General features: G+C 36.8%; 1 protein-coding gene across 1 annotated transcript in view; it reads right to left on the bottom strand.

The window, feature by feature from the left end:
• Positions 1-2,444: 2,444 nt before the first annotated feature.
• The window catches only part of DARS1 (aspartyl-tRNA synthetase 1), a 36,065-nt gene continuing 24,629 nt past the window's right edge, over positions 2,445-13,880 (bottom strand). The window contains exons 8-16 of the mRNA XM_048952333.1: positions 11,164-11,275; positions 9,538-9,672; positions 8,303-8,450; positions 7,190-7,336; positions 6,833-6,875; positions 6,076-6,156; positions 5,304-5,415; positions 4,527-4,598; positions 2,445-3,058 (exon numbers count right to left, since the gene is read on the bottom strand). Of these exons, the coding sequence (XP_048808290.1) occupies positions 2,967-3,058; positions 4,527-4,598; positions 5,304-5,415; positions 6,076-6,156; positions 6,833-6,875; positions 7,190-7,336; positions 8,303-8,450; positions 9,538-9,672; positions 11,164-11,275 (942 nt within the window). The 3' untranslated portion in view covers positions 2,445-2,966. The remainder of the gene's footprint in view (positions 3,059-4,526; positions 4,599-5,303; positions 5,416-6,075; positions 6,157-6,832; positions 6,876-7,189; positions 7,337-8,302; positions 8,451-9,537; positions 9,673-11,163; positions 11,276-13,880) is intronic.

Genomic DNA, 13,880 nt, shown 5'->3' with positions numbered 1-13,880 from the left:
AACCATGCAATAAGCAGCAATAAAAAGGGAGAGGAAGGGGTTGGGGATTTGCCATATTTTGCTGGGGAACTGGCTGGGCACTGATCTACGTCTGGAAGATGGTGAGCAATTACCTTTGCATCCATCGCTTGTTCTCTCTTCTTATACTTCTTCACTTAGCAAACAATTCTGCAACACAAAGTTTTTTTGCTTTATTCCTTTCCTCAGCCCCATCCCTCTAGTGGCACGGTGCTTAGCTCCCTCATGGGGGGAGCCCACAACAGCAGTGCTCAGCCACTGGGCATCAGTCCTGTGCTTTGCTTCCACAAAACTGCCAGGCTTCTTTCCTGCTGGGCAGATGCAGACAGCTCACTGAACACAGATGGGTTTTCACAAGGAAGTATTTCAGTTAAACTGCAGAAATAAACTGAGGCTTTGCAGTGTTAGCTGTTAACAGATGACTCCCTAGATATCCCTTATTAACAACTTTTTAATTCAGTTTAATACTTAAAAATGTGCAAGAATGTTTACCTTTATCTGTATATCGTGAAAGAAAAAAACAGTAATTTTAACTGATGAAAAAGCAGCAGCAATTTGGACTCCAGGTAGAATGCTAAACTTCCTGCAATACGTGGTGGGAATCAAGGAGTATACAGGTTGTCTTGAACTCTGAAACCAGAATTGCTAACTATCAGAACAAGATAAAGTTCTGAATTACTATCTGCTGAGTTTTAACCAAGTTCTAGCAATGCACAGCATACACTGAAGTATCCTGTTTAGATGACAGTCCTGAGAAATGCAGTTTGCATTTTGATTTATGATCATAATTATTTTCAGTTGGCTAAGAAAACCTGCATGAAAGGATATGGCATACAAAGGGAGAAGAAGGGATAGGGGCCTCCCAGCAGAACAGTGGTTCTTTTGCAGCTACTGAGAATAAATCAAACTAAAATATGAGCTCAAGTAACTCTTAACAGAATTGGGATAAGCACAGTTATTTACAGGAGTACGTGCAAAACCTCCTGCCACATCTAGAGTAATGAACATAATTCTCAGATCTGTTTTTTTGTTGGCATGAAGTGTAAGCCACTAATTTTGTGCATTATTAGGAGGAAGCACTTCTGATGTACATTACCAGCTCGGTAAGAACAAAAGAAATTAAACAAAATTCATGCCAGCCAGCTAAGCTGAATAAATAACTGTTTTGAAACTTGGATTCATCAGTAAGAAGACTGTGGTGGTAAGCTACACATAGCCACTTAGCTTTCTAAAATATAACTGAGTACAGGATAACATTTCTAATACCAGTAAATAATATGGGACAGATTCTATATTTAAAGTAATTACAAAGGACCAATGAACAAAGCTGCAAAGTATGTTATTCTTTGCATTGTATGCCTTCTAAACAAAGTTTAACTTTGAAATTTCCAGCACTCTATCAAACTGACCTTTAGTATTCCTAGAATTATCGCTTTATAATGAAGAACTTGTCACAAAAAAGGAAAATTAAGTCTTGTTCAATGGCAGCTGCAAAAGATGATTTGCCCTTTTGTGAAATTCTACACAACTTCAGCACAGCCTCCCTGACTGACCTTTTTGCAGCATAACCAATATGTGACTTCTCTGACATTTAAAAAATCAAGGCAGCAACAGAAACAGACTGTCTAAACTATACCTCCAACTGAAAGCTTTTAACATGTAAAATGTTAAACAACAATTAAGTCAGAAATTAGAAGTGTGTATGAAAATGAGACCAACTCTATTGCAGGGCCTAAAAGTTTAATAGAATCTTCTGTTCTTTGTCATCAACCCTTACTGTTCTAAACTGGAAAAGCAACCATCAGATGCAGCATTTAAAAGGAAGTTTAAAAAAGGTCAGTTCCTCACAAAACGCAGGGCATGCTCGTTGGGTTGGGAAGACAAAGAGAAGTAGGTTTGTGTACCACTGAAAAATGAGGAGGTCCAAGCAACTGATTCATTTCAGAAAGAGGATGTCTAGAAGGAATTTTAGAAGTATTCTTTCTGACTTAAACACCCTATTTCTCTAAGTGTACAATGCTCAGGCAGATCACAGCATCTATAAATGAAGCAAACTCAAAGCTTACATTACTTACTTTTCTTCCGTTTGGAACAGATACATGAAATCCTCACTGATATGCTTAGTTATCATAGAAGTGTTGTCAGGAATGAACATGTGACGTGCTCTCAAACTCACCATCTATTTATTTGCTGAGAACATTATATATCCCTCATGCATCCCATGAATCTACGTAACCTCCTATCCAGTCCCAAATAGCAACATAAAGAATGGGCCCTATGGCTGCTGGCAACTTTAAGCGAGGACACAGAAAAATTCAAACCTTAGGTGGTTATTCCATCAGGTTTTGTTTTGTAATTAAATGCAACATTCCATGATTACCACGTGAGGATACAAAGCAACAACCAGAAAAGACAGCTACTGTACCTAGTTTGCTGAGAGAATTTTATTGGAATCCATTACGACTTTTAATTAAGAATATTCTCCTTCTCACCTGCTACAGTTTCACACAAGTAAATTAACAACTGGGTTGGTTTCCTCTCCTGCTTTTTGAATTGCGAGCATCCTGTTATTTCAGCTTTGAGCCAATTCTGTAATCCTGAATATTCAATCTTGCTGACATAAGTTAAAAGTGCACAATATTTATTGCACAATTTATTTAAATGCTTAGAAATATGATACAATTTAATGACATTAGAATACTAATTCGAATTTGTTAAAAATGTGCAGCTGCCAGTACAAAGAGTCTTGCTCTGTTAAAATAATAGCTCTTAAATAAATACCTACAGGATAAAAAAAATGTTTGTGGCACTTCAGTAATCAGATCATCTTCTTTTATTGCATATTACAATGCTTAGATCAATACACGCTCATCACCAGCAACAGATATGCTCACAATCATATCACACTTGCAGGGCAAATCACCTCATGCTTTTATGAACAGGCCATGTTAGGGTGTCAGTCGTTTGGGATCCCGTGGGAACATGGAGGTCTGGCGAACATTATGCAGCCCTAGGTACAGCATAGTTACTCTTTCCAGCCCTACAACAAATGGGAAGAAAAAAAACAAACAAAAAAAACCAGTATAATCAGTCAGTCTTCTGTTCAAAACTCTTAAGCTAAACGTAATTTATAGCCAAAGCCAGCTTCACACATAGTGTGAACAAAGAGTGATATGTACACATTAACACACCTGACTACAGAAAGGAATTAGAACCAGAAATTACAGGTTTTACATACAGTACCTTCTGATACATTACAGGTTTCACTTGAAATGTGTAAATAAAGCAATGGTACTAGAGATGCAACCCCTCTTTTGAATCACTTGAGAGTTTCAAGATGGCACAGAAAATTGAAATGAGAAGGGAGTAACTGGGAGAAATGTATCTTGAATATGTTACAGAAGTACAGGACAAACCAGAGCTGGTAGCAAGTACTTTAGAGATATTAACTGTCATAAGCAAGTACAGTAAAAAACACTCTGGGAAGCTTGTCCCAAACACTCTACAGTGCAAGCATGCAGATTCAGCAGTATGTACTCATGTTTGCTGCTATCTTCAAGATAATAAATGCTTCACTGGTTGTGTTCTTTCTTCCTGCAACCTCAGAAGTTATGTGCATACTGTGGAACACGTATGGACTTCCTAATCCATGGGACTGCACACACTCCAGCCACACTGGGACACCTACTAGCATTCACACAATGCTCCTCCCTATGTTAAGGCTTTCAGCTAAACCAACTAGAAAACAGCTCATTTCATAGTATCTTCTGCTTGGCTGATACTTGGCCTGATCTATGAGATGTGCCATGAGAAGCATCTACCCTGCAGAAGAGATGCAGCTTCATTTTCCTTGATTGCAGCTGTGACTGGCCTAAATGATCCTGGATTATCTGCAAGTGCTGATGACCATTGATGCTAACACCTTTTAAGTATTTCAGAACAGCTGTTACTCAAAAGTTAAGATATTTTAAAATTATTTATTTCAGTATATAAAATACACCCAAGACAAGAAGCCAGTAGACATCAGTTCTTTTGCTGAAATTACCATCAGCCAAAGTTGACAGTCAGTCAAATCACAGCAAATAAAGACAGAAGCAATCACTTTTTTTTTTTCCTTACTACACAACAGCTTTATCAAATGTGCTGAGATACCAGTGACATCTGGTATGATTAAGCTATGATATCCATACATATATGCAGTATTTTCTTGCTTAGTTTTTCTTCTTTGATCAAATTTGAAGGTAATCTGCCAGGTTAATAAATCAACATATTTTCAATGGTGATCACCTACCCTTTAAACTTGTCAGACTGTGTCATTAATATTTAGTCTAACTATTTTATGATGATGTTTACAGTTTTATCTTCTCTCCGTAAACTCCCCCTGATAATCAGTTCACACACTGACCTTCCAAGACCACTGCTTGCAATTGTATAATCAAACCCTGCTTGGGACCAAGTTGAAGCTAAAGCCAGGCTAACAGCAAACAAAATAAAATACGTAGACTTACCTATTCCACCACCAGCATGTGGAGGTGCACCAAATCGAAAGGAATCGATATAAGCCTTTATTTTCTCCAAATCTGGAGAGGAAAAAGCACACATTTCTCATCTGTTTAATGAACCCCAAGCAAGTGAATACAGGACTGCATGCACAATAAAATATTTACCAAGGTAATTTAAAAACTAACAGTGGGGTTTTGGTCATTAAACAGATCTAAGTTATCCAGAACAGTCTAGAAGTTATATCCATAACAGTTTCATTCTATTATTTTGTTAATAATTTAATAATAATAATTTAACAATCTACTCTTTTACCATTAGCCAGCTTTACCCGTTGAGTCTTCTTTTCCAAAAACAAAAACAAAAACATAAAAATCTCCACTTCTTGCTTATTTGCTCTCAGTTCAAGATTTAACAAGTGATAACTAATTCTGCCAAAGTACTCCATAAGAAGTCTGGGGGAACATAGAGGCATGGAAGAATACAACTTGTCTACCCCCATTCAGTAGCAGGTATTTCCTGCATTACGTCCTCTCAAAAGCCCTTGGAAACAATCTCTCCTCATCAAAGCCTTGTTGGGAAACCAGTTAGTTTGTTAATCCCACCACTCTATACTAAAACAGTTACACAGCATTGACAGATTAACATTATGCATGAAACAGTATCATAATTTTAGCATTATTGTCACACATTAAATTCTGCTCCAAATTCTTCCTCTAAATTAAACAAATCCAATCATGATTTACAATCTTTTAAACAAAGCTTTATGTTGTTTAACTTGTTACCAATGCCATGATGCTTGGCTCTTTCTGTCAGCAGCTGAGGATCGTGAATTCTCTGAGCTCCAGACAAAATCTCTTCCCCTCTCATGAACATATCATAGGAGTTTGAGTTTTTCTGGAAAGACAAGTACCAGTTAATTTCATATCTACACTTACTCCATCCTTAGGGAGCAAACACATCTCTCTCAACTTCATTTATGATATCCAGAGCTATGTAGTAAGAATGTAGTGTGTTTGTGATCTGCCTTAGAATTGTAGTATACCGTTTTCTCTCATTAGTCTGGAGATGATTATTTTTTAAAAACTGGAGTTCACCCACACACACTTTAAAAAAAGGTTACATTTACACGTATTTACCCCACAAAAGATGCTGAAAGATATTTATGCTGGATTTTGGAATAAACTGGGAAAGTTTCTATCAATGTGAAAAAAATGTATTTCTACTTAAGTATCTGTTGCCCTCAAAGAATGTTTTTGTCTTGTTTTAGTGATGGCAGCACAGGAGATCTCCTTCTGGTGACCATGGAGATCTCTTCATAAAGCTCCCTCAACTTCAGCCTGTTTGCTTTCTGGTATGTTTTTCACTGGTGAAAGGTCACTGCAAACACTTTATAGGCCATGTAGCACTGACCTACTCTTGTTATTAGCTTAACTTCAACTACAACAGAGGATCATACAAAAATACTTTATCTACTTTGTCAAATTATACTGTACACAGAGTAATCTCAACTTAAAAAAAAAAAAACAACCACTGTCAACAAAGAATTTTACTTACAGGATTTACAGGGTCTGGCATTGTATAAAAAGGCCTCACAGCAAGAGGGTATTTGTCAAGAATATAGAAGTCTGTGTCATACTGAAAGACAATGATTTCAAAAAGTTACTGCAAGTGAAAAAGATGTGAAGAACAAATTACAAGAGGAAAATACAACCAATCAACCTTTGAAATCTTAAAAAAAAAAATTTCAAGCAACTGCAGAAATTTGACAGTATTATCTTCAAAAATATTACACAAAAAAAGCAATACATTACTTTTGTTTCCCAACACTAACACTTCTGTGAATTTAAGAATGTTTAGCAGTAAAATGTCTTGCCAAATTTTGTTGTTGATTTTTTTTTCCCCAATGATATCATCTTTTTCTAAAGATTTAGACAGTATCTGGTTTGCTTTGATTTTTGTGTATTTGTTTGATTTCTAATTCTCCTACAATCTGTGTTTTTTGAAAGCACTACCCTGCTTGGTGTACTCAATAGTAAAATCCATAAAAGACTGAAAATGCTTTGAAAGAGATTATGAAGGGTAAAGATAAAAACGTTGATGAAATAAGCTATAGCAAAATGGGAATGCAGTCAGCCAATTAAGACATGCTTCACTGATCACAAACCCTTCACAACTTCTCTATATTGATACTGTTTCCTCAGTCAGTGCATAAAAAGTTATTTTACATGAAGCAGGCATTCATACCTACTCAATGATTCCATGACATCACGCTACCGATTCAGTAAGAAACATATTATAAAATAATAGTTACCTTTTCCTTTACCAGACGTCCCAGGAGCTTTTCATTAGGTGTGCTGAAAAAGATTCTCACCATTAGAATGATGTGACTTAAACTTTTACTGATTACATACTTCATAAAAACAAGTTCCTTTCATCCTTGGAGCTCCTCCCACTTCATGTCGCAAATTATTTTCTTTTGACCTCAGAGTTTATATGGACAGTCTTGAGTACAAGAAATGTCTATTTTCATATCCATTCCATTATTTATGAAAAGATATGGACACAAGCACTGTTTATTCCTCTCAAAGAGAATCTTTCTGCACAGCACAAAACTTACACCTTCCTACCACGTTCACAAGATGGAAACATTTGTGTATTGCCAACGTACCTCAGATCTTCTTCATCCCCCATCTCAACGCCTGCCTCCCTAAGCATGGCCACAGCTTCACAGTATTCCAGTCTCAGAGTTGGCTCCAAAAACTTAAATGGCTCACATGGGAACTGTTTGTTCACCGTCTGAATTTCAGTTTGGAATCTAAATACAAGGGAACATGAGCAGAAGCAAAATGCAAAGTAATCAAGAAATGTGCACTTCTTGTGTATAACAATCATTTTGCATCAGCAATACAATTCTGCCACAAGAGGTCCCTCTTGCAATATAAAAACCTATTTTATTTTGAATTATCTCCTGGAGAAGTTCTGTATAATCCTAATGAAATGTTTCATCTAAGTTAATGCAATCTACTTCAATGATATACAGGTTAATATTTTACTACCATTTCTGTTTTATTCCTTTCCTAAGAAATAATTGACTAGATCAAATTTTCACAGTAAAACCAACCAGAAACCATCCCTTTGATTTGTAACATTTAGCTACGTTCTCCTTTGACTCAAGTAATACTCTGTTTTGAATATAGACATTTCTTTCCAGATTGATAAAAGATAGGCATTTCTACTGGCAAGATACTCCATTTTGTAAGCAAATGAAAACCACTTTCTAAACTTGTGGCTTGTTTTATTAACAAGTTAGGAGCGTGAATAATGGAAAATAATCTTTGCTGTGTCATGGCAGAGATGCAAGCTGTTACAATAAGTTTCCTTTAGGAAAGCTATTTTAAACAGTTAAGATTAATTTCAAAACAGAACAATCAGTCGACCTGTAGTGGCACAACAGGAAGGATATCTTACACTAATGATGGAGCATTTCTATGAGAAAGCCCATTCAACAGTGAACACCATTTCTGTGGTGCGAGCTGGCATACTGTAGAAGATGCAACTGGGGCATAAAATAGACAGTTTACTAGCATTAGTGAACTTCTAAAGTCAGTTACAAAGGAACAGTTAAGAGCAAAGCAAACACGTTTGAAATTCCCTTTTTGTAGATCAGATTACTAATGATTATCTCACAGGCTGAGGATGAAATGCTCTCCCATTTGATACCACAGTGCAAGCGAGCTCAAACAAATGAAGTTGCTCATGAAATGGAATGTGTTTTTGTTACCTCTCCTGAAGTCCCTTGAATATCTGCACCAAGGTGTCTGCAATCTCATCTACCACTTCATGATAGTGGTAGTTAAAAGCCATTTCAATATCCAGACCAACAAACTCAGTCAGGTGTCTATGTGTATTGGAGTCCTCAGCTCTAAAAACTGTAAAATTAAACAACAAAAATTCCAACTGACCTGAAATTGTAATTCCATTTTGAAACAGTAACACAGATGATCAAACAGAGCAGCAATTAGACAAGACAGACAACGCAGTCTCTAGACATGACAATTCTTATTGAAAACAACAAGAAAGCTTGTTGCCTCAAAGCATCACTCATAACAAACAGTAACAGCATTATTGTAGCTGTGGTGGTCAAAGGGTACAAGATAGCACCTCTCTGCCAGTCTTGTCTATCTCTTGTCAAACCAACAGATAGAAGAGAAAAAAAAAAATAGACAAGCTGTCAGGCACACAAGAATTTCCAGATTTGAAAACTACCTTTTTCAGAGGCAATGGACTTCTGCACATGTGAGCTGGTTCTTTTTCAGGTATAAGACTGATATAAACATGCCTTCCTACAAAACCATGACTCTTGTGTTAGTGATTAACAAGTCATTTAAGGCCTGAGTTACTTGCATCTTTTTATTTATAAGCTGTTACTGTGTTTTCCAGCATTTCTATCTTAAATGTCTTTAAACCTGTTCTCAAGGTCTAAGAAAAAGCTGCTGCATTACTGCCTAAAAGGGCAATGTCCTATTAGCTTTTGAGGAAGGGTGTGAGAGAGGAAAGTAATCCATTTGGATTCTTTACTGACAGCCTGGTGACACATGCATTTCCAAACAATGCTGTTTGGTACATGCACAGGAGCAAGGGACAAATCCATATTAATGCACATCAAATTTAGCTTCCCTGTTTTAGCTCCTTGCTACTGCAATGGCTTTGGTAATTACAGCGCTCTTCCTAATTTTGCTAACTCCATCATATTATAATTTCCAGTGCAACTCTCTTCTTTCTTCTCACAGAATAAAAAACATCACATCATTTCAGCATCTTAGTTTTGTTCCAGCAACTCCCCTGTCAACTTCATTCTTGTTAGTTGCCCCAACTGAAATTTGTGTTTATTAAGTGAAGCTATAGTTAGTAGAAGCATTCAAAGCTTTCGAGATAGATGTTACTTTGCTTTTACCACAACTGCTAAAAGCCACCAATGTCATCTTTACAATTTGGATAAAGTAATGCTTTTCTTACCTGGTCCAACACAAAAAACTTTCTCAAAGTCAGCACATATACACATCTGCTTGTACAGCTGTGGGGATTGAGCCAGGTAGGCACTGCTTTTGAAGTATGATACAGTAAACACATTGGCTCCTCCTTCGCTGGCAGCTGAAAAGCAAAGCTTACAGTGGTTATTAAAATGAAATATTGAAAAAAAAGAGGTAGACTGACAGATTTTTATATTGAAAGATAAGGAAAAAAACATGTTAAAAGAAAAAGATAAATTTGCAGCATTAATGCTGAGGCAAGTTTTGTGGCTCAGGACTATCAGACACTGTCTTGCAAACCTGCAAATTGAGTTGGGGTAGCTAGAAATGTTAATATTCCCAGCCTTCCTACACTTTAGGGAAGGCAGCAGAGAACACGTGTTTGTACCACCACATCTACTTGCAGTCCACCATTTCTGTGGAAACAAATCTTTATCAGTGATGTAAGCTTCAAAGACAGTTAATTGCAGAGATCAAGATCAAAGCACGCTTCCTGTTTTTCCAGGACTGTCTCTCCAGCAGAGGACTGGGCAAACATCTGAAGTGTCTGAAAGCACTAATAGATCTCAGATACAAACCTGGATTTACCAGAGGACATTTGCCAAGGATACAAAGCTATCTCCAAGTTTGAGACAATTACCATAGTCACTGAAAGAATGTTAGCCAAGAACACATGCTCCCATTTTGAATGAATCCCTCATAGTAAACGGCCTACCAAAATTCACTGCACATTTCCCAGTGTATGAAATGAAAGTGAAGCTGCCTACCATACTTACAAAAACATGTCAGAGTGAAACAGTAATCCATAGTTTTTAAAGATTCTTACGATAACACTATGTGCTACTTATAATTACTGACAATTCCACTGCAATTAATCTTCCTTATCTTTAATTACCACTACTCCCACTGAAATAATTTCATTGACTACTCAGTTTTGAACAGAGGTTAACACTGAAAATCTCAACTCGTAAAACAGCCATAACATGAAAATTTGAAATTTAGTGAAGAACTGCATCCATTTAACTTGCTAATTTTGCAAAACTTATCAAATTATCTCCTTCAAAAAAATAGGATGCTTGCTTGCTTTCAATAGTACACTGTACAGAAAGAGCAGCACACTTCCTCAAAGGTGCTACATAAATAAACTACTTGGGAGTCTTCATGCTATTTCACCAGCATCTGTAGGAAAAGTTACCTAATCTTACAGATTAATGACATTTTCCATGTTGTAAGAATAGTTGCTTGCATGTACTTTGTTAAAAAGTCCTAGTTTTAGCTCAATCAAGAGTTGTCTTCAAAAATATAAATACAGAGATATAAAATCCTCGCTGAAGAAAAATGCATATCATCAAGCATTTCGTGTTTAACTAAATTAAAGCTTTAAACGCACTGCAGAGTACAAAAATCAGGTGTAAGCAGCATTTGTCTTGTTCTTTCAACACTTGAAGTCAGGAGAAGAATAAAGAACAACCTTGACACTTGCTTTGTTTGCTACGTTGTATCAGAATTAGAAATAGTTTCTAAAAGAAAAAAAAAAACCATTTCTCAGATAGGTTCACTGAGCAAATCTAAAAGCAGCACATCTGAAGCTTCTGGATCAAAAATACGTTACCTGAAATGATTTTGGGAGTCTGAATTTCCACAAATCCCTTGCGAATGAGGGTTTCTCTAAAAAGCTGACAAATACCAGACTGAAGACAGAAGACTGCTTGACTGGTGGAAGTCTGTAAGGAAAAAAAAATAATGAAACCTAAGTTAGTTTAACTCTTCCCCACTCTGTTACTTCTTATGGACAGCTGGGAGGATACATCTCTTCTCTTAGGAATACTTGGCTTCTGTATTTGCCTGAACAGAGAAAAATGCACACATAATTATTTATTACAGAAAATAAAACAATACAAAACAAAACAAACAAACAAAAAAGAAAAAACAGCAAAGGACACAACAAAAATTCCTCATTTCAATTTGCAGCACATTCAGTTATTAAGGATATGCTTCAGTCAACCCAACATTTAAACAGTCACTGATTTGTAAGTTTTGCTTCTGAAAATAAAGATCTTACAGTAAGAAGACTAAATCTATTACAAACCTTTCAGCACACTGAACTAGAACCACTGCAGTAATACACAATGCATAACAGCAAAGCCCGCAGTTTGTACGAGGTCAGAATGTTTGTGCCTACTAAAGAAGTAGGAAATGCAATGTTCTTCATGTACAGAACACAGCCCTATGCTAACTACCTAAATTGGGGCCACAAAAACGACCTCAAAAGTGTGTGTGAAAGCTCAGCAGCATTTACAACCATTCACATAACTTCTGATCATACAGACTACAAATTTCTTTTCAACATTTATTCCAGATACACATTTGGCCAAAAAACTCATCAATTCAGGTTTTATTTGTTGATGTATGTGACACAGTTAAGTCACTTATCTGGTTAACAGCTACCTGCGCTCAATGTTCCTGTAACACACTTGGGTTTGAGTGTGAAGAAAAAAAAGCAAGCAGCTGTAGCAGATGCTGAAAACATCACAATACATCAGCACTGAACTCATATCTGATTTTGTGCTCGCAGTGTTTAAGAACTGGCAGCCAGCAACCCACAAGCACACCTAAAAACCAGCAAGTTCTCATAAGAAAACTAAGACAACGTTTCTTTACGACAACCTGCGTCACAGCACTGTTTACTTCTCTTTTCTGAAAGGTACCCAGCTTTTCTCTCAGGGTAAGGAGAACCTTGTGGGCTTTTTCACATGACTCTTACCAAACCACAAAACAAAAAACCCAGTCAAAACAGTATATAAGCACCCAAATTTAGACAGTCCGCCAGTGGATATGTCGAAACAAAGCTACATTCAACATCTCTGGAAGATGAAAAATATTCCTTAACTGAAAAACTGAAAGAGAAAACATTTTTAATACTGCAGATTTGTAGTAATTTGGAATGATTTGCAATTAGAGCAGACAAAGTACTACAGAGCACAAGTGGTTGAGATCAGTAAATAACTGCCAGCAGTTCTCACTGTCTGACAGCAGTAACCACAGCCACTACTCCCACTAGTTTCAAAATTAAGGAGAAAAGGTTATGAGCAACACATACAAAAGTACCCTCGAACTCTCACCACTCTTCCACAGATGTTGCAGGGTCAATCATATGCCAGGACAAGAAACTTAGCTCCAGTTCTTTATATGATTTGGCAGTGCTACACCAAAATGCCCCAGTGATTCAAAGCCATAGATAGGCACATACTTCTATTCATACATGCACACGTATATATGTTTTTGTTGTTGCTTTTTCAACCCATCTCCTACTTAGAAACGTGAAGAGACTTCACATTATCCAGTCACATTTAGGTTTACCAGAATGGCTTTTGATAAACTCGATCAACTTCGAAAAATGCTAAGAAAAAATTGCACAACGTTCATTTGAAGTGAAGTAGTAACAGTGACTCCTTGTCCTTCTGATGAACCAACACCAGTTTGATGCCTGAGTAGGTAAGAATGTAGTCCTAAAATACACACTCTAGTGAACAAAAGAAATGGTATTTCAATCTGAAAGCAATTACTTGCTATGAAGACTGAAAGTGTGCAGAGTCGACAACTAATACATACCTACTAACAATGGTTTGTGAGCTAGTACCTCCCCCAATGCTTTAGTGAGGATGCAAAGAAGCTGCCATCCTCTGTACCTCAAATTAGACCTGACAAAACCACTCTTGTTACTACCAAAGCTAACAGAGCTTCAGTGCCCATCCATTCAGAGACTGCCAACAAGCATTGAGTATCTGTGATCCTGTAAGAATTAGACAGGCCCACATGATCTCAGATCAGCTCCTAAACAACTCCAACTGTCAGTGTGGAGTCAAGTGGAGGATCTCAAAAGTTCTATGTGCAACTGTAACTTTTCAAAGATTTTAAAGTTGATTCTGCATCCATACAAACCAAAGGTTTCAAATTTAATTATGTTCTTTGCAGTGAAACGTTTAGGACAAAAAGGGACTGAAGAAAACCATTCAAGGCAGCAAACTAAGGCAGCTGCGAAAAATGAATACACATTTTTAAACATCTCAGCCCTCAACATTTCAGTATCTTCACTGTATTGTTCACTCTTACAAACTTCCATGCATATACCAGTAAATTCTTGTTTAAGACAACAGCAAATTCACTAAAGTCTTCAAATGCAAAGCAAAAACTGAAACAAACATATGCCACTTAGATGTTGCTGTTTAAACTTACAGACTTTGCAGGAAAACTCATTATTTCTAATAATTACCCCTTGTCACAGACAGCAGAAAAAATATTTAGCTAACAATGTTGCAATACAGATGT

This window comes from Lagopus muta, chromosome 8 (genome assembly GCF_023343835.1).
Source record: "Lagopus muta isolate bLagMut1 chromosome 8, bLagMut1 primary, whole genome shotgun sequence".
Taxonomy (NCBI): domain Eukaryota; kingdom Metazoa; phylum Chordata; class Aves; order Galliformes; family Phasianidae; genus Lagopus; species Lagopus muta.
The sequence above is the reverse complement of the archived record's forward strand: the minus strand, read 5'-3'. Positions and strand labels throughout refer to the sequence as shown.